The sequence below is a fragment of the Sciurus vulgaris genome, assembly GCF_902686455.1.
Source record: "Sciurus vulgaris genome assembly, chromosome: 4".
NCBI lineage: Eukaryota > Metazoa > Chordata > Mammalia > Rodentia > Sciuridae > Sciurus > Sciurus vulgaris.
In genome coordinates, this window is record NC_136464.1 from 53729282 (window position 1) to 53756245 (window position 26964).

At 50.0% G+C, this 26964-nt stretch overlaps 2 protein-coding genes across 6 annotated transcripts; one reads left to right on the forward strand and one right to left on the reverse strand.

The window, feature by feature from the left end:
- The first annotated feature begins 205 nt into the window (after nt 1-205).
- Nucleotides 206-9667, forward strand: NDST2 (N-deacetylase and N-sulfotransferase 2). The gene is made up of 14 exons (XM_079135922.1): nt 206-548; nt 3805-5150; nt 5355-5442; nt 5734-5888; nt 6074-6259; nt 6541-6669; nt 6801-6983; nt 7070-7166; nt 7631-7754; nt 7876-8050; nt 8249-8419; nt 8515-8624; nt 8820-8922; nt 9022-9667. The coding sequence occupies exons 2-14, from the start codon at nt 4146-4148 to the stop codon at nt 9145-9147; spliced, it is 2652 nt and encodes an 883-aa protein (XP_078992048.1). The 5' UTR covers nt 206-548; nt 3805-4145; the 3' UTR covers nt 9148-9667.
- A 117-nt stretch (nt 9668-9784) lies between these two features.
- On the reverse strand, nt 9785-24407 carry ZSWIM8 (zinc finger SWIM-type containing 8). Of its 5 annotated transcripts, none has more exons than XM_079135916.1 (26): nt 23911-24407; nt 21740-21893; nt 21399-21493; nt 21073-21245; nt 20795-20902; nt 20587-20668; nt 20333-20453; nt 19428-19629; nt 19132-19307; nt 17785-18778; nt 17015-17146; nt 16693-16872; nt 16408-16591; nt 16109-16207; nt 15301-15425; nt 14625-14865; nt 14369-14527; nt 14034-14262; nt 13571-13860; nt 13197-13420; nt 11787-12275; nt 11391-11550; nt 11093-11269; nt 10831-10950; nt 10397-10507; nt 9785-10262 (listed from the first exon to the last, which is right to left on the reverse strand). In XM_079135916.1, exons 1-26 carry the CDS (start codon nt 24116-24118, stop codon nt 9802-9804), a joined length of 5694 nt encoding a protein of 1897 aa, XP_078992042.1. In that variant the 5' UTR covers nt 24119-24407; the 3' UTR covers nt 9785-9801. The 5 variants fall into 5 exon arrangements, with proteins under 5 accessions (XP_078992042.1, XP_078992041.1, XP_078992045.1 ...); XM_079135915.1 differs by having other exon boundaries at nt 11367-11550; XM_079135918.1 differs by having other exon boundaries at nt 9909-10262; nt 10397-10575.
- Between the last annotated feature and the right edge of the window lie 2557 nt (nt 24408-26964).

Sequence of the window (26964 nt, forward strand, 5' to 3'; positions counted from 1 at the left end):
AAGGGCCCCTGGGTTCAATCCCTATACCAAAATGGGGAGGGGGCTTCGCCACGCCCCAAAGCCCCGCCTGCGTACCGGCTGGCCCCGCCCCCGCACTCAGTGGGCTGGCCCGGTTCCCCCTCCGCGGGCCTGAGTGGACGAGCCCGTACCCTCGGCCCGCCCCTGCTCGCGAGCGGCGGCACCCGACGCTCACCAGACTGTGCCACTGGGTGAGGTGTTGGGGGTGCGCTTCTGCGGGCTGGGCGCGGATCCTGGCGACTTCAAGGCCCCGGCTCGGCTGAGTGCTGCGGAGGACTGTTTGAGTTTCTCGCACCTTGGCCGCGTGACTGCCAGGCTTGGAGCCGGTCGATACTTGATCGGGTGCCACGAGCGGCAGCGCGGCGCCTCCCCCCGGCGGAAGGGGTGGTTGAGCCCGGCTGCGGTGGAGCGTTCGCTCGGAGATGGCGGAGCCGCCGCGAAGCGGCCAGAGGCCCGGAGAGCAGGGAAGCCGGGCAGCCCCGGGACGCGGCGGAGCCCGGGGACCGCGGGGACGCCGCCCACTCCGCCGGGTGAGCCGCCCTTGAGGAGAACAACCTCCCACATTCGGAGTGTGCCCACCCCCACCGCCCTCAGTTCCTCCCCTCACAGACTTCCCTTGAGTGTTGCCACCATAACCACCCGCTGGGTCGCCCTGGGCGGCCCTTCAGTGCGGCCCACCTCGCCCCTTGCCCCTCGCCCCTCGCCCCTCGCCCCTCGCTCTGAATCCTTTCCACTATCTTTCCTCGGAGTTGCCTCCTTCGCCTCAGGTCGCCCCCCACCTCCAGTGCGGTTCCAGCCCAGTGCCTGCCTCGATGTCACCCCAGCGCGCCCCTTGCCCCCTCCTGTTAATGTCCCCCCTTCCTTAATGCCCCCATCCGTGCGCTCATCTCCACCTATGACCCCGTATTCCCCCCAGCAGGGTCCCTCCCTCCGTGAGCCTCGGTCCCCTTTGGGTACCCTTTCCTCGGCAGCATCCCCTCTGCTTGTCTCCCGGCGGCGCAGGGCCCACACCCCCCAAGGCTTCCTGGGCGCCTTGTTAGTGTTGCGTTCGCAGCTGGACTTGATGACCCCTTGGTTTCTCCCTCTTCCAAAACCTCCTATTGCTACACACACACATCTCCATGTTCTTCCTCTAGTATTTATCGTTCCACCCTAATAGGTCTCTCGCCACCTCTTTCCCAGATATTACTGCTTCTTGGTCGTGAAGCTAAAGATGCATTGGATAACAACAGCATGGGCTCTGAAACTTGACAAATCTGACTGAATCCCAGTTCTTCTACTGACAGTTGTTTGACCCTGGCTGGTTACTAAGCTTCTCTGGGCCTCAAATTAAAATGGAATAATAGTATTTACTTCCTCCCTCCCTCTTAGGGCTAGTATGAGTGTTAACTACAGATGCTCAATTTACCATGGGTTTACATCCTGATATACCCATCTTAAGTCGAAGATATCATACATCAAAAACGTATTTAAGGTTGTGGCTCAGTGGTAGAGCATTTGCCTAGCATGTGTGAGGCACTGGGTTTGACCCTCAGCACCGCATATAAATAAATAAAGATCCATCCACAACTAAAAAAAAAAAAAAAAATTTAATGAATTTAATACACCTAACCTACAGATCATCATAGCTTAGTAATACAATATCCTATAAAGTGTCATTTGTTTAACCTTCTGATTAAATGGCTATCTGGGAACAGCAGGTCACTGCCACTGCCCCTACCCAGCATTGCAAAAGAGTATTGTACTACATATCCACTAGCCCAGGAAAGGATCAGAATTCAAAATTCTTTGGGCTGGGAATGCATGAGACCCCAGGTTCATTCCCCAGGACCATAATAAAATAACCCCAAAAGTCTAAATATGATTTATACTGAATGCTTGTCCCTTACACACCATTGCAAGTTGAACCATCATAGGTTGGAGACCATCTGTATATGTAAAGCTCTCAGAAAAAATTCTGGCAAGTAGTAAACTTGCAGTAGATATTAGTTGTTGCTGAGCATGATGGCATGTGCCTGAAATCCCAGCTACTCAGAAGGCTGAGGTAGGAGGATCACAAGTTAGAGTCCAGTTCAGCAACTAAGTGAAACCCTGTCTCAAAATAAAAAATGGTTGTGGATGTAGCTCAAGGGTAGAGTGCTTGTCTAGCATGCATGGGACCCTGGACTCAATCCCCATAGCATAATTAACATAAGTTAATTGTTATTAATATGTGTGATACACCCCAAAAAATCAACTTACCCCCAGTGACTTCTCACTACTGTTTTCCCTAGAAATTCCTCTGATTCTTTGGATCTACCCCTTTCTATGATCTTTTTCTAAAACTCTTTTCTGATGCTAAAGATTTAACACAGGGCCTCATGTATGCTAAACGCATGCTCTACCGCTGATCTACATCCTCAGACCCCCATCACAATTTTTCTCCTCTCTCCTAGCTCTCTTCTCATGTTTATTGTTTTTAACCAGGCCAAAGCTGAACTCTTAATCAGCTCTATCAATTCTGAAGGTTCCTCTCTTTACCTAATCACCACTGAGGTGTATGTGTTGGAGTGGATGGTAGAGAGGGATTACCAGCCACTAGCCTTATGGGAATGGCTAAGGTGAAGAGAGTGACCATAAAGCTTCTAGAAGCAATCTATAATAATAAGTCTAATAATAAGAAGTCCCCCAAATTAGGGGCTGGGGTTTTGTGGCTCAATGGTAGAGCACTAGTCTAGCACATGGGTTCTATCCTGAGCACCACATAAAAATTAAGTAAAGGTATTGTCCATCTATAACTAAAATATATGTGTGTGTGTGTGTGTGTGTATTTAAAAAAGGAAGTCCCCCAAATTATATCTCCTTAAAACTGTGTTTTCAGATCATGCTGTCCATAATCGTTTTCATTACTTATTGCCTGGTTATGACTTAAACTCCTGTTATTCTCTTCCATTCAGTTTGTTCTGTTTTTGTAACTGTATCTGTCTTTCATGTGTCTCCGGGCTAGTTCAGGGACCCTTCTGAGCTATTCAGGAATGGAGGTGTAGTACCACTTTGGTTATGTTAGAAAAGAGAATTGGACTGGACAGGGAGAGAGATTCTGGACTCAACTTTCTGGCCTTTCTCAGGTCCTAGTGACATGCCTGCTTTGGGGCTCCATTTTTATCTCTTCTTACTCTTGACACAGATGAGGTAAAGGGCAAGAGGTGGGCAGTTTTTCACAAGCAATGAAAAAGAGACTCTCCAAGTTAATTAACTTGAGAAATTGATAAACAGAATGATTGGCACCATCTCTCTTTTCTCTTGAGTTCCCCCACCATAGTGTCCATATGACTGCAAGTTCGTTAGTGCTGTTGGCTATGATGTTGAGTTTGTTTGATGCAGAAGATTAATAGACTCATGAGTTTCTTTTATCTGATAGTTCGTTGGGGCATGGGACTTCTGGGACTTTCAGTCCCTTCCTCACAGAAAGAACAGAACTCTTGCTCGTTGGCCAACTGTTCAGTCATGGGCTGAGAACTCCTTTCAGAACAGACCCATTTCCAACCTCCTAGGCTGTTTGGCCTCTTGTAGATGGGAGAATTCATTCCCTTACAAGCTGTGAAGCTAAGGTATAGTACTCCACTTATGTCCTTTTCTAGAAGCTCTCTTTCTCTCTTTTTATTTTCTTTTTTTTTTTTTATTGTTTTTATTTTTGATTTTGAAAGCAAATCATCCAGTGAACAGGAGGTAAAAGAGATGGGGTAAGAAGAATGGATTAATACAGTTTCAAGGAAGAAGTAACACATTGATTTCTCTGTCTTACAGATAGTGGGGCCAAGATTGTGAACTTTACTGACATTCTGATGTGAGGCACTCCACCAGACCCAAGAGTGGAGCCTGGCTACATTTGCAGCCTGAAGCCATGGGCCAGGGGGCCATGGTGACTTGACACCAGTGGAATCTGTCCAGTTACCCCCTGCTACCCCTTCTACCTCCCCTACCCTATACTAAGAGAACTTGTCTCCACCTTTTCACAGAACTGACCCTGAAGGAATCCCCTTCCCCTATTTTCCTATCCTTTTATCCTCTCAAGACAGTTCCAGATTATAGAACTCCTACCTCCCATCCCCTGTGGTGGTCCCAATCTCTCCCTTATTTCCCCCGCCATGCTCCAGCTGTGGAAGGTGGTACGCCCAGCTCGGCAGCTGGAACTGCACCGCCTCATACTGCTGCTGATTGCTTTCAGCCTGGGCTCCATGGGCTTCCTGGCTTACTATGTATCCACCAGCCCCAAGGCCAAGGAACCCCTGCCCCTGCCCTTGGGAGACTGTAGCAGTGGTGGGGCAGCTGCCCCTGGCCTTGCACGGCCTCCAGTCCCTCCTCGACTGCCCAGGCCTCCAGAAACAGCTCGAACTGAACCTGTGGTCCTTGTGTTTGTGGAAAGTGCATACTCACAACTGGGTCAGGAGATTGTGGCCATCTTAGAGTCTAGTCGTTTTCGTTATAGCACTGAGTTGGCACCTGGCCGAGGGGACATGCCCACATTGACTGATCATACCCATGGCCGCTATGTCTTGGTCATTTATGAGAACCTGCTCAAGTATGTTAACCTGGATGCCTGGAGTCGGGAACTGCTAGATCGATACTGTGTGGAGTATGGTGTGGGCATCATTGGCTTTTTCCGAGCTCATGAGCACAGCCTACTGAGTGCCCAACTCAAGGGTTTTCCCCTTTTTTTACACTCAAACTTGGGACTTCGTGATTACCAAGTGAATCCTTCTGCCCCGCTACTGCATCTCACTCGCCCTAGCCGCCTGGAACCTGGGCCGCTGCCTGGTGATGACTGGACCATCTTCCAATCCAATCATAGCACATATGAACCAGTGCTTCTTGCCAGCCTTCGACCAGCTGAGCCCCCTGTGCTAGGACCAGTGTCTCGTCGGGCCCGGCTTCCCACTGTGGTACAGGACCTGGGGCTTCATGATGGCATCCAGCGGGTGTTCTTTGGCCATGGCCTTTCATTTTGGCTCCACAAACTTGTCTTCGTTGATGCTGTTGCATACCTCACTGGCAAACGCCTCTGCCTGGACCTTGACCGCTATATCTTAGTAGACATCGATGATATCTTCGTGGGTAAAGAAGGTACCCGCATGAAGGTGACTGATGTTGAGGTCAGTCTTTATATTTCCTTAAATGTTTTTAGAAACTGTTCAACCTCTAGCCTGTTAGACTCCCTGCCTTGATTCTGAGTTTGTCTTAGGAATGTTCCCTACCATTTCCAGATAAGGAAGAATACTATTACTCATGTATCTCCTCAGTCTGCTGTGTCCTGATTACTCTTCCCAGTTATGTCATGTCTCTCTTACTCTTCCCAGGCTCTGTTGACCACGCAGAACAAACTCAGGACCTTAGTCCCCAACTTCACCTTCAACCTGGGCTTCTCTGGCAAGTTCTACCATACTGGTGAGCTTACTCCCTTGCTCCTTCAGCAAATCAGTCATAATTTGATCTGTCCCTTCACTGTTTATCTTCCTGGGCGGACAAGTTGGATAAAAGGGGCAAGGCTTGGGGTCAGACTACTGTGAGGAGCTTGTGGTGGGCATGAGTAGCTGGATATCAAGTTGGCAGTGGGCAAATAGAAAACCTTGGGTGGGCAGGGGGTCATGATATCCCAAGGATGGAAGGTGGTCAGTGTTGTTAAAAAAGAGCACTCAGTCTGACTGGCTGTGGTCAGTGGTCAGTGTGTGGTCATAGGGACAGAGGAGGAGGATGCAGGAGACGACATGCTGCTGAAGCACCGCAAAGAGTTCTGGTGGTTCCCCCACATGTGGAGTCACATGCAACCACACCTGTTCCACAATCGCTCTGTGCTGGCTGACCAGATGAGGCTCAATAAACAGTTTGCTTTGGTGAGACCCTTGAATCTCTTCCCCATACTTTCTTGCAGAGGTAATGCTTCCTTTTCAACCTTCCCCCAATGAGTCACCCTTTCCCTACCCTTTTCAGTTTTCTTTCTATGGAGGCATCCCCACCCTCTTTACCCTCTACTCCCCAAACCTCACCAGGTCCTGGTGAGAGTCTATGCCATTCCCAGGAGCATGGGATTCCCACGGATCTGGGGTATGCTGTGGCTCCTCACCACTCGGGCGTGTACCCCATCCACACGCAGCTCTATGAGGCCTGGAAATCTGTGTGGGGCATCCAGGTGACCAGCACTGAGGAGTATCCCCATCTCCGCCCTGCCCGCTACCGCCGTGGCTTCATTCACAATGGCATCATGGTGAGGGACTCCCACTACAAACTTGAATCAAACACCCATATTTAGCCTCCAACCTGCATCATCTTACAGCTTTTCAACTACTAGTCCAAGTTCATCCATATATAGGGGGTAAAAAATCATTATAAAAAAACATAATGTACATAGTAAGTGCTTTATTGCTTTAATTTCAGACTGAGTCCTCTATAAACCCAGGGAATCCCAGGGCTTCAGGTCTTTTATCCTTCATCTATTTCAGATTCTACTTTTCCAATCTCATCTATCCTTTTTTCTTTTCCCTGCAGGTGCTGCCCCGGCAGACATGTGGTCTCTTCACTCACACAATCTTCTATAATGAATATCCTGGAGGCTCTCGTGAACTAGATCGGAGCATCCGAGGGGGCGAGCTCTTTCTGACAGTGCTGCTTAATCCGGTAAGGTGCTGAGAGGAAGGGCTGGAAGATTGGACAGCCAAAGTGTTTGCAGGCTGGGACCTTTACTAACCAAGGCTGATTCTGAGGTGGAGTAGGCTTTCCAGATCTGACATGCAGGCACCCCCTTTCAGATCAGCATCTTTATGACCCATTTGTCCAATTATGGAAATGACCGGCTGGGCCTGTACACCTTTGAGAGCCTGGTGCGCTTCCTCCAGTGCTGGACACGGCTGCGCCTACAGACCCTTCCTCCAGTCCCTCTTGCACAAAAGTACTTTGAACTTTTCCCCCAAGAGCGAAGTCCCCTTTGGCAGGTAAGGGTGGAGCTCAAACTGACTAGACATGCTGGAGGGGGGACTTAGGAGATTAGGCCTTACCAGAATCTTGGCCTCACCTTCAGAATCCCTGTGATGACAAGAGGCACAAAGATATCTGGTCCAAGGAGAAAACCTGTGATCGGCTCCCCAAGTTCCTCATTGTGGGACCCCAGAAGACTGGTAATCATCCTTAGTGAACTTCTCTTGCCTTACCTTATACTTTTAAAGAGTCCTTTTGCAAGGAATTCCCTTCTCATATCCACTCCTCCTTAATCCAAACTCTTGAGACAGGAATTCTTAACCTTAGTTGTATATCAGAATCGTCTGTGAAGTTTGTTTAGCTTCTTTTGTTTGTTTCCTGGTATTTTGCAGTGCTAGGGATTGACTCTAGAGCCTTGCTCATGCTGTGCTGAGCTACACTCGCAGTCCCATGTGTAGAGTTTTAAAAAGATCCACAAGTAATTCTGATATACAATCAAGGCTAAGAGCTACTGTATTAACCCTTTCCTGGATTTCTCTCAAATCATTTTTCTCTCACTGTAGCTGGATCAAAGGGAATTTTACAACCCAGAGTGGTTATTTTCTTACTTCTTTAAACTTATGCTATTCTTCTAACAATGGCCTGGTCTTTCTCTCCTATTTAGGGACCACAGCTATTCACTTCTTCCTGAGCCTGCACCCAGCTGTGACTAGCAGCTTCCCTAGCCCAAGCACTTTTGAGGAGATTCAGTTCTTCAACGGCCCTAATTACCACAAGGGTATTGACTGGTGAGACTGAGACTGCTTTGAATGTTTCTCAGAGAAACAGTTCCTTTTCCCAGCTTCTACCAGCAGACATCTGGCTTTTTCACTCTGAAAACTTCTGGGCCTTTCCTCTGCTACTTCATAGGTACATGGACTTCTTCCCTGTTCCTTCTAATGCCAGCACTGACTTCCTGTTTGAAAAAAGTGCCACCTACTTTGATTCAGAGGTTGTACCACGACGGGGGGCTGCCCTCCTGCCAAGAGCCAAGATCATCACTGTGCTCACCAATCCTGCTGACAGGGCCTACTCCTGGTACCAGGTCTGCCTGAAGCTAGGGACACATTGGGGCTTAAGAAGGAGATGGGTGTGGGGAACTGGTGACTACTAGAGAAAAAAGAATGAGGATAGGGAAACAACTAGTGCCTTAGGGAGGGGGTGCCTATGCTTTCACCAGACCAAGAATAAGGACGAAATAATTTTATCAAATCACCTGTCCCTTCCCTTTCTTGTCCTTCAGCACCAGCGAGCACACGGAGACCCAGTTGCTCTGAATTATACCTTCTACCAGGTGATTTCAGCTTCCTCCCAGGCCCCTGTGGTACTTCGCTCTCTGCAGAATCGCTGTCTTGTCCCTGGCTATTATTCTACCCATCTACAACGCTGGCTGACTTACTACCCCTCTGGACAGGTACAGTCCCCCAAGATTCCTCATTGGGGTCCACCTTCCCTTCAGCCCAGAGGCTTCTTAGGAATCTAGAGGGAACCACATCCCTATCCCTTTAGCTGCTGATTGTGGATGGGCAAGAGCTGCGTACCAACCCAGCAGCCTCAATGGAGAGCATCCAGAAGTTCCTGGGTATCACACCCTTTCTGAACTACACACGGACCCTCAGGTGGGAGAGCATGACTCAGGGGAGGACTCTTTGGGTGAAATGGGGAAACAGGTTGATCAGATCGATTTGGAGGACATGGATTTACCCTGTTTTGCAAAGAATTGTGTCCTTGTGGGCTGGGAGGGGTAGCGTGTATTTATGGGGCTTGAATTTCTCTTCTCCCTGACACCTCATGGTCCTTTTTCTATTGAGCAGGTTTGATGAAGATAAGGGATTTTGGTGCCAGGGACTTGAAGGTGGTAAAACTCGCTGTCTAGGCAAAAGCAAAGGCCGAAGGTACCCAGATATGGACACCGAGGTAAGTACAGTCTGGGCTGGGTATCTTGTTCCAACTCTAGGATTTGATTCCATCCTACTCCTCACTGTTTGTGTCTCCCTTCATTTTTTTTCCTGTCAGTCCCGCCTTTTCCTTACGGATTTTTTCCGAAACCATAATTTGGAGCTGTCGAAGCTGCTGAACCGGCTTGGACAGCCAGTCCCCTCATGGCTTCGGGAAGAACTGCAGCGTTCCAGTCTGGGCTGATGTTCCCAGCCTCCCATTACCAGCAAAAAGCCCCTATTTCCCTAAGGGGCAAGCCCAGAGCAGGGCCCACAAGGGGAATAAGAGTGGCCTGACCCCTCCCACTTCTACCTCAGTGACCCCCAGGCCTGCAATGGCTAAGAAGGGAAGGGCATCTCTTTCCCATAGCTCTGGGGCCTAACAGTGGGGCTTCACTTGGTACCCCATGTCATGGTACTAGGTACCTTTGACCCATGAACTTGAGAGGTAGGAGAAATGAGAGGGTGCGGACAAGGTGTAGAGGAATCTAACATATTAGTCCACTGATTTCCCTCTGCAGTCCCAGCAGTATATCTATCCATACCTGGCTAAGGGGAGAGACCTTTCATTGCGGCCCTTTAGTCAGGCAGTGGATCTACGTGGGGCCCGGCCTTCCTTATGTCATTCACATTGAATGGGGATGAGGTCGTACAGTGGCTCTTAGAGCTGAGTATGAGCCCTAGCTGTGGGCTAGAAATGTCCTTAATAAACATCCTTATTTTTCTGTTTTGTCTACCTCACTGAAGTGAAAAAACTAGAATAAAGCAAGTATCAGATGTTGTCCCCCTGGCTCAAGGTACAGCAGCACATGGAGGAAAAGAAGGGAAAGGCCCAGGCAGACTAGAGTAAAAAAGGAGCTTATATATTTATAAATGCCAAATAAATACCAGAGGCCACCCAACGCCCCCTCCCAGACAGGGCCGTCTCCCCCAGCCCTAGGTTTCTAGGGTCTGAGACATCTTGGCCCCAAGCTACAGCCCAAGAGCAGCTGCCAGTCTGGGCTACCAGGGAACTGAGTGGAGATGATCTGTCCAGCCAAGATTCATTCCCTCTGTGTGAGGGGCCCCCAAAGCCATGGGCCTGCGTCCCTGTATAGGGCCCTAAGGGGGCCAGACTCAGGGAGAGAAGGTGGTCATCTCGAGTGAGACCCGCTGCCACAGCTCCTTGGTCTGTTTGCTGCGCTTGAGGTTCTGCAGGATGTCGTTGAACTGCATCATGCCCATGGGTGTCAGGCAGAAGGCGCTGCGAGCACTGCGGATCGCATTCACAAAGTCGTCGTAGTCGGCAGGGGTCAGGTGAATCAAGCGGTGGTGGATGTACTGGAGATGTGTGCAGGGTGAGCCTTGGTACAAAGCACAGAACCACACCCCTCCTCCCTTATATGCTAATAAGCACTCTGGTCCATAACTCCCCAGGAGGTGCTCCACTCTGCCTCTACTTCCTGGGTTGTCACCTGCATGTATGCCTGTTGGCAGCGCTGCACCAGTTGGTGGAAGGCCGGGGCACGCAGGTGGTTGTGGGCATGAGCGGGGCTCAGCCGCTGCAGCGTCTCCATGACGATCTCCTGCAGCACAAACGGGCTCAGCACCCCCTTGGCTGCCCCCACACAGAACTGGTGCACGTAGTTCACTCCTGGGGGGCAGGGGGGAGGGGCATGAGACGGGGGTGGCCACCTCTGCCCTAGGGACCCAACTTACATATCTCAGCTCTGGCCTGGCAGAGAGCCTCCCTCCACCCCAGGAGCTGAGGTAACCCTCCGCCCCCCGCGCACGCACACATACCCGACCAAGGCCTCAACTCTGAGCAAGAGCTAGGAAGGAGGTCTGGGATAGGAAGGTGGGGGGAGCAGGTCGGGGGGACAATGGTCCTGGGGAGGGGAGGTGTTACCCAGCTTTGCTGCCAGCCCCAGCAACCATTTGACATCATCAGTGTAGGGGGGGGAGCGGGAGAAGTTGTTGGGGTGATCGTTGTGTGCCCGGCGACCCAGCATCTCCAGTGCCAGCATTCCTGGGAGATAAGGGTGGGCACATGGTAGGGTACATCCTATTATCCTCTACCCCAACCTGGTATCAGATTCCATATTTGACCCCATGATAAGCAAAATTAAGAGGGGTCCACTGAAGGAGTACAGAAAGGAACCTCCTCTCACCAACACGGTAGGCAGCATGCAGGTGGTGCAGGCTGTGTGGATTGACAGGTTGACTGTGCACCTCCTCTTCAGGTGGTGGAAAGCCCCCACTAACCAAAGGGCTGGGCTGAGTGGTCAGGGCAGGCAGTGAGGCACCCTGGATGGCTGGAAATGTGGATGCTGGATGGACACTGCTCACTGAGGGTAGAATGAAAGCCATGTGAGATCTAGCACAGAGGGGTGGAGAAGACTCACTCCCTACCTCCCCTGTCCACTGTGCCTCCCCTCCATTCACCTGTTCCCTGTCCCCACAACTCACAGGCCACACTGGTGGGCAGTGGAAGCCCTGGCTCTGTGTGGTAGGGATGGACTGTGATGGGTGCCATGGAAGGGACAGGGAAAGACACAGCAGTGGCAGCAAGTGAGGGAGGTGTCACTGAGTAAGGGTACTGTGCCCCCAGGAATGCAGGATGCACACCCTAGAGGCAGAGGAAGGAAGAGAAGGAAGGTACCAAGTTATAGGAGGATAGCTCTGCCCCTTCACCCCACAAATGGGTATCCCTACACTTATCTTAGGCTGGGTTCCCCAGATTCCCACCACCTCACCAGGACTTTTGGAAGCATTACTATATTCCCAGAGTACCCCACTCCAACCCCCCATGAACTCCCAGTGTGTTTGCACATGCCCCACCCTTCAGTAGGATACTAATCTCACCTGTGGGTATGCAGAGCTGGGCACAGGGAAGACGGCAGGCCGGGGCATATGAGGCATGGGATGGGCGGGGTGAGCTGGGTGGGTGAGGTACTGAGGGCTACAGGGCAGGTGGGGCTGTAAAGCAGTGTAGGGGTGCAGGCCAGGGGAGTGACCATGCCCCAGTCCTGGACCTGGATATAAACTGGACCCCACTGAAATGACTGGAACCACTGTGGCTGCTGCTGTCACTGCTGCTGCTGCCACTGTAACAGGTTCAGTCCCTGGGCCCCCCCTGCCCTCAGGCAGCCCCCGCCCAGCCTCCCCAGCTGCCCTGATCCCAGTGGCAGTACAGCTTGTAGCCCCTTCACGGGCTGTGGATGAGCCACCTGCTGTTTGCTCATATAGCCAGAACCACTGGTGAGCAACCTCAAACAACACTTCGGGGTACACGCCCCCACCCTTAGCCGCCTCTTCCACTGCCATGCAGGCCTTCTCCAACATCAGGTTATCCTGGAAGGGAGGGGCACAGAGTGTTAAGAGGGAAAGGCTTTATCCCAGGAATGTTGTCAGATGACATTCCAGTGGCTGCCTCAGAGTTGGCTGGTTGGGGGTGGGCATCAGAGGTCAGGGTCAATGCTCAGTTAGTGCTTCACACAGACACTGAACAAATACTTGCTGACCAATAGTAGTCAAGACCAGATAACAGTCCTCAGCGCCAAACTAATTTAATCACCCCTCCCCATCCATATCTCAACTCTCTGAGACTTGCCCTAAGTTTTCCATTCTTGATCTCTAAACTATAAGCCTCTATTTCCTTATCTAATAGGAATAATCCTAACCTTGGAGTTGTAAGATAAAGGATATGGTGAATGTAAAATTATATTACAGATTGAGCATTCCTAAATCCCAAAATCCAAAACTTTTTGGGCACCAACCTGATTCCTCAGGTGGAAAATTTCTCACCATGAAACTTAGTTTCATACACAAAATTGTTTAAAATATCATAAGATTACCTTCAGTCTATGTACATGAGGTGTATGAAACAAATTCCATGTTTAGACTTGGGTCTCATCCCCAAGATATTATATACAGCAAATATTCTAAAATCTAAATGAAATGCCTGTGGTTCCAGGCATTTCAGATAAAGAATATTCAACCTGTAACATTAAAATATCACCATAAAAGGACAAACTGGATACTCTATAAACTCCTGAAGATGGGAATCAAGAACTGGTTTTTCTGTATAGGCTCAGCAGCACATCTATAATCCCAGACACAAGGGAGGCTAAGATAAGAGGATCACAAGTTCTGGGCTAGCTGAACAACTAGACCCCTTCTCAAAAAAAAAAAAAAAAAAAAAAAAAATAGGGCCCTCACGTTTCCCCATGCCCAACATTCTTTCCCAGGTCCCCAGATTGCCTGTAGAAATACCTGCTCCTTGCACTGCACCAGGGCCCGCTGGATTTCATTGGGGTTCAATGCATGGGCATGAGGCAGGCAGCTTAAGGCCAGCTCTGCCGCTGCCCGCACCATATTGGAGTCTCGTGCCCGTGATGCTCTGTCAGCCAGGGATGCAACCTCAGGGGGAGTCAGGTGCCCATCCCAGCATTCTACCAGTATAGTCAGGGCTGCACTGCCAATCTCCATTGCCTGCCCTTCAGGGAAAGAGCACAGTGGGATTAGTGTGGGAACCACTGGAGTGAAGGGATGATGTCTCTCATCAAGTCAGTAATGCCCCAAAGATAAGGCTCTTATCTCCACCAGTTAACCCCCGTCCTATACCCAAATCAGGACATTAGATTTACCTGTAATCCAGGAGACGTGGGAAGAATAGGTACGTGACAGCCAGTTGGGAGAAACAAAGTTGTGCAGGCCAAGGGCATAAAGCCCAATCTCGAAGGCGCAAAGGTGCAGGTTGCGGTGAGGACCCTGGTGGCCCCCTGAGGAAGATGGATGTGTGAAAATGGAAGTGCTGCTGTTGCCCCCTGCCTTGATCAGCACTGTCTTCGCCAGCTCGAAGTAGAAGTGTGCAGCTGCCTCTGATGGCTGATTGGGTACATGGGGGGCATGACTCTCGGGGCGGCGGCCCTTGTACCTAAAGGGGCAATGGGGTAGGGACCGGGATGGGGTTTCTTTGAAATGGGTGTCCAGATAGGTTGGGAAGGACCAGGGCAAGGGAGGAGGTTGAGGACAATGGTTGGATTACACTAGGGTTGTAGCTCTGAGGGTGGGCCAGATTAGGGGAGATGGGTATTTCTTCCCACTGACCTGCCAACTTCAACTGTCTTTGTCCGGGCCCCTCCACTGGCACTGGCTCGGCGACTTCCACTGGAGGACGAGGAGCCCAGGGAGTCCGAGGAAGAGCTGCTAATGCTGTCACTGTCTTGTCCTCGACCCCAGGAGGTGGGGGCCCAGCCCCCACGAAGTGGCCTCCGGCTTAAGGTGGGGGAACTATCCGATGTTGTTTCAGGGGCACTGCTGTCAATGCTGGCCATGCCTAACCCCCACAAGACAAGTCAGGCTCAGAAGTTAGGAGTCCCTGAAGTCAGACTCCAACCTTCCTGTATATCCCTCTCTCCATGTCATCCTATGGGCTGTCCTACCTGTATGCTTCTTCTTAGGCCGCCCTGGGGAGCCCCAGCCCCTTCCATTGTAGCCTCCACGACTGCCAAGTGCCAGGCGGCTGGGAACCTTTCCCTCTGGCCTTGGGGTCAAAGCTGCCTCAGGTGGGAGACCCTCACATGGGGAATGCGGGGAACTTTCTAGGTGGGGAAAATAGGAAGTTGGGATGAGTCCAGGAAAGGGTACCCCAATATGGCTATATACCATTCATGCCCCTGCCCAGTGCCCCCACCTCACCAGGCACATTCTTCTCTGTGAATCCCTCAGCAGGGCCTGGCCCAGTCCCTGCCACATTCCCTGGCTGAGTAGGCCCTGCAGAGCCTGAGGTCAGTGGCTGCAGGACCCCTGGGGCAGATGGGCCCCCGTGCTTTGAAGGAGACCTCTGGTTGGCTGTAGCTGGGCGGCTAGATGAGTAGAATGAGCTCAATGTCTGTGGCTTATGCGTCTGGCTCTCTCGGTCCAAGAGTTTATCTAAGATCTAGAGGACAAAGATGCAGTGACAGGATGCCCTTTATCTCCTGACTTCTATTACCTTCCTTTCTCCTTGAAGCAGCCTAATGCTACCTCCTCAGGAAGACTTCCCCAGTTAATAGCTACAGGATAACCTCCCAGCTTACATGTCTTGGTATCCTCTGTAACACTTACCTCAGAACTGAATATACTGATATTCAATAAATATTGAAATAAATGAATGAATGACTTTATGCTCTCTGCTTCTCTTCTTCCACCTCATGCCCAAGCACACCTATAAGAACCATTGGTCTCTTGTTCTCTATGAGAAGTTCCCAAGATTCCCTACTTACCTCCTATGGGCAGAATAGTACTTTCCAGAATAGTACTGGAAACTCCTGAGAAAGGTGTTGATATTTGCTCACTCCCTGTCTGTCAAAAGTCCAGTACCTCAGTCCCTTACCTTCTTGAGCTTGGCCTGGTCGTCCTTGTAAGTGATCATGAGTGCTAATGCCAGGTCACCCTTCTCCCGACGTGTGCCTTCACATAGGAGGGGATGTTCTGCCTCGCTCACTGTTGTCTTCATGCCTGTGAGGAGGGCCTCATAGAAATTAAGAGTGGTCACAACTCCCAAGGCAGCAAAGGCAAATAGGCCAGGATTCCCCAGCCACCAACATGTAAAGGGTTCCTTTGGCTCAACAAACATCACATGGCAAAAGGTCCCCACTGTCTGTCATATTCAGCTTAAGCTCTGTTTGCTTTTTAAGACCTTCTTAACCTAGCCCACCCTATGCACCTAGCATGTACCTACCATTTTAGGGAAGTTGGGCTCCTCACTCTCACAAAGATTTGACTGCAACTAAGTATATACTTACTTGATATAGGGTCTTGCTATGTTGCCTCAAACTTCTGAGCTCAAATGATCTTCCTGCCTATCTCCTGAGTAGCTAGGACTATGGGTGTACCACCATGGCACTTGGCTGCAACTGAGTTTTTATTTGTGGTGTTCCCTTATCTAGAAATTACTGATTTTTTAACTTACATTCCATGTTCTATCACCTCCTAAGGACTTTTCTCTAGATTTTTGTTTTGTTGCCCTTAGAATATCCATAATCCACACACATTTTTGCCCTAAATTCCTGATTGTCTCATAGGCATTAGTTGGCTTACAGAAATCATCCTGACTTTCTTAAGAGGGCTCAGGTTTCACACCCCTTAAGGCCTGGGCAAGGCTTAGCTCATCAACATGCTCAAGACACTGACAGACTCACCCAAGGCAGCAACTGCTGCTTCAAATCCCAGCTCCTCATCTCCAGGCATCTCATTGCTCCAGTTGCGACTTGGGGGCCGGGAACCCGTGGGAGAAACCACTGGATAAAAGTTGGAATAAGTCAGGCAGACAGAGGTACCATGAAAAAGAATGCAAGGGAACCCAAGATGCTTATCATCCCAGACCTACCCTATGGGTCCTAAAGGCAATTCAGACAGAGCCTTGGGGATCTTGGCTTTTCCTCAGAGAAAGCAACCCCTCCCCCCACTACCCCACTTACTGTAGGGGCAGGCACCATACCTGGAGCACAGAGAACATCAAAGATGAAACTGGCCAACATGAGAGGCAACACAGGCCGATAGTCACAGAGTGTCCCCTCCCGAAGCTCCTCTGCCCGGCACCGCATGGTACTCATCTCATTGGGACCCAGAGGAATTTTCTTGAGCAAGGCAGCCACCTCAGACTCTTGGTATGCCAGCTTCACCTGAGGGCACACAAGGGGCTCAGACCTCCTATCCCTCAATGGAGATCAAAGTGTAAGGATCTGAGGAGAATGAGGTACAAAGCTCAGATAGAAACTCTGACCTCTAAGGCCTTGGTAGAAGCTGGGGGCCGCTGTAGTTCCAAGGCAAACATGCCAACTCGGAAGGCCAGGTTGTGGTGTTCTGGACGCTCACTGAGCACTGTCAAGAGGAAGGCTGCCTTGGTCAGGGTGTTGGTAGCCACCCAGGTCTGACGGCTTGTGGATACCTTATTCTTCTTGCCCTACAGAGGGAAGCACAAGGAAGCAGGCAGATGAATCTGACCAACTTCAGTGAAGGTAGGAAGAGGATCTCACTTGGGGTGGGGCATGGGAAGCTAAGAGTAAGTGGGGGCCGGAGAGGTAAAGGAAAGGGTTCTCTCTCACCTTGGCAGGGGGCAGCTCTACCTTGAGGTCAGGTGGGTTGGCTAGCAGGTCCTGGGCAAGCTCCACAGTGAGGCGGGAGGCCTCATTGCTATAACCATGTGCATGCAGGGCCTCAGCACAGGCAAATAACACCTGGAGAGAGGACATGGGACCAGAGGGTTAAAGCACCAACTTGCATAGGCAGGACATCATGCTCATTCATGTAGCATACATTCCTTAGTACTTGCTATATGCTGGGCACTGTGCTGGCCCCAGGTATACCATGAGCTCAGTCTGGGTAGAGACAGACACAAGCACACAATTACTGTGATGCTAGTCACTATTGGCAAAGGTCAAGCTGACCAGACAAAGTGAGGAGAGAGTATTCCAGGCAGAAATGCCAATCTGTACAAAAGTATGGAGACAAAAAGGGGGATGGCAGGCTCAGTAGTTGGATGCATGGAGGACAAGGGACAGAGTAGCCAGGCAAAGCCAGGAAACTGGAAAAGATCAGACCAAGTAGAACTTTACAGGTCATGCCAATGACCCTCATTTTTACCCTTAAGGGCAATGGATTTTAAATAGCAGAGTGACATAATCAGACACTTCAGAAGAAAAAAAATCAACACTGAAATAGTTAAGAGAACAGACGGCAGACGGGGAAACCAGTTAGGAGCCTGCTATAGAATTCTAAGTCATGCCAGTGGTTGTGACACTTCCAGCTAAAGCCAGACAGCCCCTCCCAGCAGTGACTAAGAAGTACCCAGCCCTCCCTTCCTCAGGCCCCTCACCTCCATGCGGCTCTCCTGTTCCAGTGGCTTCAGCCCAGCAAACAGGTCGTGCTCCTCCCCAGCCCCGCCCTCGGCCTTCTCCTCCTCGCCCCCAGCCCCATCCTGGGCATTCAGGTAATACGCCTGGTAGTCATCATCCTCCTCTCCAACTGCAGGGGCTGCCTCTTTGGTTTTGGGAAGCCCATTGCCACTCTCATCTGTGGAAGGGAGGTCATCCCGGGTACAGACCTCCCCAGGGAGCAGGCCAGGAGGACCAACAGAGGCTGTGGGAAGCTCAGGCCCTTCCGAGAAGTACACACCACCATCTTCCTCATAAGTATCTGGGGGCTCAGGTAGGAAGGTGGATGGGCCTCGGGAGACACCAGAGGGAGGACAGGGTGGAGGGCTCTCTAGGAATCCACCAAAGGTGCTGGCCTCTGCACCCAGGGCCAGGCTGCTGTCATCCAGGCTCATCTCTGCCAGATCTGGCTCCAGGGAGCTGTCCTCACTGCTCAGCCGTCGCTTGCTCCCACTGCCTGTTGAGCCCTTGCCCCCACTGCCAGCTCCACCCAGTGCCTTGGCTTTGGCCCCGCCTGACCCCAACTTATGCAGAGCCTTATCTCCCCCTTCAGCTGAGAGTCGGCGGGGACCCCGCTGTGAGGAGGGAACCCCCTCACCCAATCCCTTGCGCTTGGGCCCAGGCTCCTTAGGCCGCACAGCAGGTTCAGTAGGAAGAGGTCTGGGCCTGTCCCGGGATTCCTCCAGGCCCCCAGAACGGGAGGCGCTTGGACGTGGGGGCAGGGCTCGGGCCCAGCACAGAGCGAGCTTCCGGTCAGTGCCACTGTAGGTGACGCCAGGAAGTGGGTAGGCCTCTTCCCAGTTAAAGTAGCAGGCCTCCACTGCCGGTCGGAAGCCAGGAAAGAGCCGCTCCAGGGTCTTCTTGTGTTGTCCACGCTTTACATTCTCAATCACCTTCAGCTGCCACTGGCGCAACTGTGCACACAGTTCCCGGCGGCTGTGGGAACAAAGGGCAGGAGTCTGCTGGAGGGACAACCCACCAGTCTGCACTAAGAAGGGAAAAGAGGAGCTGGAGTAGGTATATACCCCAAAAAGGCAGAGGGAAGCACTTCTTGAGCCAGGCCCAGAGACATCAATGCAGGAATTTTGGAAAATGGATGCTTTTCAAGGAGGAAAGGAGGACAGCCTTTCAGAAAATAGAACCATAAATCCCTAGTAATCCTTGGGCTTGGCACCTCCCGTTTCCCTAGGATGAGAATAATGGCACATCCCCATGTACAAGGAGATGAGGGCTCAGTTTGTCCTGAACTGGCCTAGTTAGTGCTGTGGGAAGTCTATGGGGAGACTCACCGCTGGGGGCTGAGGGCAGGGTCCAGCACAGCCAGTCTCCATAGTGTGACCATCTCGTCACACATGCTGGCACATGCATGAGCTGCCACTTCTGACTGCCCATTGCTACGGCCTGTGTGCCCACTGGCACTGCTGTGGGAGGCTGAGGTGCGCACACTGTACCACCAACCTGTTATCTGGAGACAAAGAGGGCTGAGAGATGTACCTGTAGCTCAGAAAGTCAGAGCAGCCCTCCTTAGTGTCCTTGCTGGGAAGATAAAGAACCACTATAGAGTTCTATAACTCTGGGGAATTACCTGTTCGTAAGTGAGGCACTGGTCAGTAAGGATTTCCAGCAAAGGGGCAGCATTGCTATCCCTCCGCTTGAACATCTCCCGCACAATGCTAAGCAGGTTCCAGACACCCTCTGGCTCACGGCCCCTCAGAGGGCGCAGCAGACATGCCCATTCAGCAGCGGCTGGAGGCTCCGTGGAAGACAGATACATGGAGTTCACATCACTGTAAAAGTAGTGGATCAGAGGGCAAGGGATAGAACTTGGTGGTAGAGGACTTACCTACCAAGTACAAGGTCCTGGATTCAATGCCCAGTACTTAAGGGAAAAAAAATAGATGGTAACTAAGATGGGACTGAATGAAGTGAGTAAAATCACAAGAGGGTTTTGACCCAAAAGGGGTTCTGAACAGGCACAGTAGCACATGTCTATAATCCCAGCGGCTCCGGAGGCTGAGGCAGGAGGATTGAGAGTTCAAAACCAGCCTCAGCAATTTAGTAACACCCTAAGCAACTCAGTGAGACCTTGTCTCTAAATAAAATATAAAAAGGGTTGGGGATGTGGCTCAGTAGCACCCATGGGTTCTATCCCCAGTACAAAAAAAAAAAAAAAAAAGAGGTTCTGACCCAAAATACAGAGTAGGAGAAGAACGGGGATGGCTATAAAAAAATTCTTGATCTTTCTCTGCCTCAATTTCCTGAACTGTCAAAGGAAGAAAAATGACTCTTATTCTACCTATATAAGACCAATCTGTGACAATACAAAATCATCATCATCCATTGATTCAACAATGACATCTGTGTGCCAGGCACCACACCAGTGCAAAGAGAAAGTAGGGGACACACGCATTAATAAGACAAAGGATCTGCCAAAAGCCTAAAGGATGCACCCCTGCAACCACAGACTTAATATGCAGAGATCCAATTTACCTGAAGACCACAGGGGAAGGACCACAGAACTTGTGCAATGTCTTCTTGATGTTGTCAGTCAGCGTTGACTCATCCAAATACCAAGTGCTCTGGTCCGAAGCCGAGGGCCCTGCTGTGGGATCTGAGATGACAGGCAGTCAGTCACCTATTAATGGGAGCCTGGATTTGTCTGACAATAGTGAGTGTTTAGCAAGTGGCACTCTGCACAATCAGCCTGCTTTCTTCCTACTGCCTTTCTCTCTCACCATACTTACCTGGGGCTCCACACACTGTATTGATGGCTGTTGACTGGGAGGAGAGGAGCTCATCCAGGAGACGCTGAGCTGTAGGGAGAATCTGAGGGGAAAGGGACAAAGGCAGAAAGAATAAGGCATAGATGAACCCAAGGGGGCCTGGGCCTAATAGGAAGGCTGATATGAAGATCTGCAGCTAAATGTGGAAGCACATGCCAACCGCACTCACCTGCTGAGGGAGCTCACTGATGAGGTACTGAGCAAACTTCTGCAGCTGGTCCCTCTGCAGTCGAGACAAGGACTCTGAGACTGGGGCACGCAGGCAGACTGCAGAAGCCTGAAGGGGACAAAGAAATGGAACCATTTGAGAAATGCCTTGCTGAAGGGGAACAAAGGAAGACAGGCAGAATAGGGGAGGCAAGGGGGCTCACATTGTGGCCAGGCATGCAGCAGAGAAGGGGAAAATGGAGCGTAGGATAGGGCCAGGATAAATTGGGAGGGCCTCACGTTGTGGATGCGGAAGAGACAGAGTGCCACGACGTGAGTGCACCATTTGGCCCCAGCCCCGCAGGTACAGCTGCAGGAAGTGACCCGGCAGCGGTCAAACATCACAGCCACGTTGTAGGCCCCCTTTGGAGGAACCATCTGAGGTGGCACCACTGTAGCACTCAGATGGAATCCTGGAAAGAAATAAGGACATCATCAGGGATCTCTGCCCTCAACCGTGGCCCTGCAGTTATTCAGACAACAGCTCCAGCTTTTTGCAATGGGTCTTTAATTCATAACAGGTGAACGGAGGAGCAAAGCTGCCACAGGCATCATGGGACCCTTACCTATCTGCAGTGGGTCCTTTACAGCCCTCATGCGGAACAGCTGATCCCCCCGCTGGAACTCATCTGCACTGCCATTGGCCAAGCATGAATACAGCCTGGAGGGAAGAGGACATGGCACAATGCAGCAAATAACCTTTCACAGACCCTATCAAGACCACAACGCCATAGGTACTCTCTCCCCATTGTCACTCCTTTTTGGAGAAAATCCCGGGCACTCCCTTTTCTACTTGTTTTTCCTCAGTACAGCCCCAAATACAATATCTCCTTTGTTCTGCATAAAGCCCAGCAGACAGTGTGGGATATCAGGACCCCACTCCCCACCATCAATCCCCTGTCCTCACCGAATGTCTTCTTCATTCTCAGGGAAGCTCCAAAAAGCTATTCGGAGCTGGAGTTGCTCGGGCACTGGAGGGTAAACTTTCTCCACCACTTCAAATGGGATGTGAAATGCCACCTGCTTTGCCGACAGCTCCACCAATGGGATTACCAGTCCATCTTTGGAAACAAAGGTTGGGGTGGGTGAAGTAAAGAGGAAATGAAAAGGGTCATAATTACTTCACACTGGGCCTCATCTTCAATATGAACAAAAAGTGGGTCCTGGATGAAAATCCTATGAATTCTCTTGTAAGGGGACACTAACCCTAAAAACTTCCTCTGGGAAATGGGAGCTGGGCAGTCCCCAGTCCATAGATTGCTACCTCAGGCTCAGAAAAGAAGATGCCAAGAGATCCAGGAAACTCCTGGCCAGACAGATGTGTTCATAGGGCTTGGCATCATATTTCCCACATACCCCAAGCACTTCAGATTCATATGACATTGTTAATCTCTCTCCTTTGACATTCTTGTCTCTGAATGCCTGTTCTCTATCCCTTTTTCTCTAGAACAATCCCCTGTTTAAGGAGAGAAGACAGGCTGGAGCCTACAAGAGTTAAATAAGGACCTTAAGAAGCTGGCCTAAACTGACTTCTCACACTAGAAGCCCTGGTGGAGAGACAGGTATTGCAGGGGACTTAACTGCTGCTCCTGGAATCACCTGGAGTAGGATAAAATTACCACTCATTAAGGTTTTCCACACTGCTTTAGTCAAAAAGAAGTAATATTACAAAAGGCCGCACACCTCATCAAATGACTAGCCAGATTAGAAGATGGATCTGAAAATCACAGAACTGAAAAGAACCCTTTTACAAAAGGTTAACCTTTCTCAAAAAATAAATAAATAAATAAATAAATAAATAAACACTTTTACAAAAATAAGCTACTGAAGGTAGCCATGAATTGGGTTGAGGGGGTGGATGGGAATGACACACTTTTCCACATTTTAACCTGGCCAGGAAGATACCAATAGGTTGAAAATGTTCACCACTGACTTCAGTTACTTCCCCCAGAGTGTGGGAGCTCTAAGACCCAATGCCACCCACACATGCAAATATGAAAGAACCAGGGAAGCCATCAAAGACCCACAGTGTAACTGCTTAGGATCTGTGTGTGTACACACAAACATGTGCTTTCTCCCCAACTGAGTGACACACTCTTGCCACTCCTAAAAAGTGACACATCCACATTTCTCTGTTCCAAAGGAGCACCAGAAATCTCTACAGGACAGCTTGAAAAACAGGACTCTTGGAATGACCTGAGTAGAATCACACAAATTAAATTCCTCAACTGCTGGGACCCAGGACAAAAACTGTCATGAGGAAGGAAGGGAAAGGATGTAGTGAGTTCTGAGCCCGTAGCGTTTCTTTATTCTCCTCCTTTATATCCCCTCTAACTAAAGCAAAATTCCTCACAGCACTAATCAGTTATTTCTTGGAAAGATCCAAGAATGAAAGAAACTCACAGTAAAAAGCAGGAAAATGTTCCATGAAGAGAGCCCAGAGACAATTATTCACACTCTTGACTAGGCCCTGATATGGAAATCCAAGGTTCCCATCCTTAGGTCCCAGCCTTGGCTTCTGACAGATGTTCAAAATTCTGATCAGGGCCATGCAGCAAAACTTTGATCTAATCCCATGAAGTATGAAATCTCCTCTCACAGGCCAGTTCACCTCCACTTTCCTTTAGTTGGGATGATCCCTTCTTGGAGCAGTTGGGATAAGAGATCAACAGTCTGAAGCAAGAAGCGTCCTAATGCACTTTGTAATGGAGTGACACACCTCAAGTGGTCAGTTCTTCAAAATCAACCCTTAATCACATTCCTTCTACTTTCTAGTTTTCCAAAGGCTGACCTCAGTTAAGTATTCCCAAGTCAGAGAATAAATTCTTCCCCCTTACTCCATCTTTAAGGCAAAGGAACGACAAAAGATCTTTCTGTCCAACCCAGGATTTCCCTGCCACAACGCACCACACACACACACACTTGCGTGGAGAAGTCAGCCCACCTCCGGAAGGCCAGAAAAGCGAGTCCTGAACAATCCTAAGGTTGGGACAGCTCCCGGTCCCGGACAGCTCCCGAGCAAGGCCCAAACAGGGCCTGCCCGCTCCCCTCCCCCTACCCCACCCCGCGCACCCTCACCTCGCATTCTGGTACCGCCACTGCCACCTCCGCCACCGCCACCAGTGGGGGAATTGGGCCCCGCTGACTGTTTGCGCCATCCCCGCCAATTCTGGCAAAGGCTCTCCGCCTCGGAGATGAAGGAACAGAGTGAATCCTCCTCAAAGCGGTCAGAATCCTCGAATGAGAAGCGCTCTCCATCCTCCCATTCCGCGAACATCAGCTCCATGGGGCCCGCACCCCCCGGGGCCGGGTCTCCCCCCGCGGATCCGGGGCCTGGGCCGCCGGCCGGGGACTGAGGGGAGGCCCGGGGCCTGAGGGGCGAGCCGGGGCTGGGGGTGGCCGGGGTGCTCAGGGCGGCCGTGCCGGGCGAAGATCTCAAGCCTGAGAGAGACACTGTACCAGGCCTCGCCCAACAGCGAGGTGCGAACAGGGGTTGTGCCCAGTCTCCGAGACTCAGGGCCCGGACGAAGCGCTGAGCCGCCGGGGCCTCTAGGCGGCTGCGGCGCCGCCTCCCCCATCAGCTGATCTGAACTTCCGGCCGCGCCGGCCATCACCACTTCCGCCCTCGAGCTCCTGAACTGGACCCCATACGGGCGGGTGTAGGAGACATATTTGTTTGTATTTGGTGTCTGGGATTGAACCCAGGGGCACTTAACCACTGAGCTACATCACCAGTGCCCCCCTTTTGAGACAGGGTTTTGCTAAGTTGCCGAGGCTGGTTTTGAACTTGAGATTCTCCTGCCTTAGCCTTCGGTGTCGCTAGGATTACAGGCATGCGCCCCCACGCCCGGCTGACATGTTTGTTTAATTGCTGCATTTCCTGCTTTTTATTCCTCGAGCCCACTGTCACAACCATAAGAGGAAACCAACCTCCAACGGTATATAAACGACTACAGATTCCAGCAATAACTTGGTGTCCATAAAGTCCCCAAGGAATAAACAGCCGCTGTGCATGTCGGGAAGCGTAGGCTGTCAAGAGACAGCGCAGGAACCATTGGACGGAGTTATTGTCCTAACTCGGGATAGGCCCTGGGGCCGCATCACCTTCTGGGAATTGTAGTCCAGAAGCCAGACTTGTATAGAGTTCTAACTGGGGAAGCAACAGGAAAGAAGGCATTTGATTTCAGGAAATTGTTGTTTTTTGTCAGTATAGCCTTCGAGCCCTGGAATTCTTCCTTTCTTTTTTTAGTTGTCGATGGTCACAATACCTTTTATTTATTTTTATGCGGTGCTGAGGATGGAACCCAGTGCCTAGCCCATGCTAGGCAAGCACTCTACCACTGAGCTACTGTTCCAGCTTCAATCCAGGAGTTCTTAATCTTTTTTTGTGCTGTGGACCGTTTAGCAATCTGATGAAATCCATGGTCCTCCTTCCATTGTTTGTAAATGCACAAAGTAAAATACAAGAATTATAAAGGAAACATTATAATTAAATACAATTATCAAAATAGTAATGAAACAAACTTGTAACATAATAATGCTTCTTTATTTACGTGTTAAATGACAAAATCTGACTAGGGGTTGGGCTCAGTGGTACAATGCTTGCCTTTATGGGCAAGGTCCTGGGTTCAACCCCCCAGCACCACACACACACACACGCATTTACCAAAAAAACTGACAGGAAATGTAAGCAAATGTAATAATAATAGTATAATCTTTGAAGTTAGTAAATGAGTATAAATTACATTTTAAGAAAGACATTTATTTATTTACTGTGTACTGGGAATTAAACCCGGGGCACTTTACCACTGAGTTAACTCTCCAGACCTTTTCAATTTTTGAGACAAGTTCTCGATAAGTTGCTTAGGGCCTTGCTAATTTGCTGAGGCTGGTGTCAAACTAGTGATCCTACTGCCTCAGCTTCCCAAATTGCTGGGATTACAGGAGAGTGCCACCACACCTGGATCATTCTGAGATATTCTTTTTTTTTTTTTTTTTGGGGGGGGGGGGGGTTGCTGGGAATTGAACCCATGGCCTTGTGCTTACAAGGCAAGCACTCTACCGACTGAGCAATCTCCCCAGCCCCCTGAGATATTCTTAATAAACTGTAATATGGTATGAAAACACCATGATTGGTCTGGGGATATAGTTCAGTGGTAAAGTACTTGCTGGGCACACACAAGGCCGTGGGTTCAACCTCCAGCTCAAAAACAAACACACACAAAAAACTTCATAAATCTAGTCCAAAGGGCCTCCTATAGATAGAACCCTCAATTCGCAGAACTAGGCAGTTGGCATAGTGCTCTAGACATGGAGAACAAAGACTATGTGTATTGGGGGACCAAGAGGAAAGACCCCCTCTTTAATAATTTTTCCATTGGAACATTAAAAACTCCACTGATAACTTTGTCCCTCATTCATTACTATAAAGTACATATCAGGGGATCACAAAAGTAAACACCTTCAGCATCTTCAGAAAAGTGAACAGGTAATACAGCAGAAGTTGATTGTCAATCAAGCCTCAGTTTCACCATCTGAGTCTAGTGGGGAGGTCATTGGAATATCAGGACAAATAATAATCGACTATCTGGTTATTGCTAAGTAGAATAAGGAAATACAGTTGCCACAACTTTTGACTTTTTTTAAAAAGTGGCTAAAAATGGATTTTTTCAATTTTTTGAATGTGGTCAGGTAATTTTAAAACATTTTTTATCTACATGGACTACATAAAATATATCTGCAGACCCTCTGGATCACCAGTTTGTGAACTTTATTCAGGGTACACCTTGCAGAGGTCATGCACAAAATAAGTGGTCACTAAATACAGATGATGGCAAAAAGCTCTACATATGAGAAAACTTCAAAATTCTTAGGCAAAAGCACTAAATGGTGTAAAGGACTCTGAAAACAGGAAAAGACATCTTGTCCATCCTAGGGCAAATCACAAAGCAAAGACCTTCCAGGAACTAGACCATATATAGGATTCAAGAAAGGAGAGAGGTCTGGAGAAACAGTTAAAAAAAAAAAAAAAAAAAAAAAAAAGTAGCTCAGTGGTGGTACAGTACCTGCTAGAATTTCAGAGGGTTGGGTTATTCCCAGCACCACACACACGCACACGCACACACACACCAA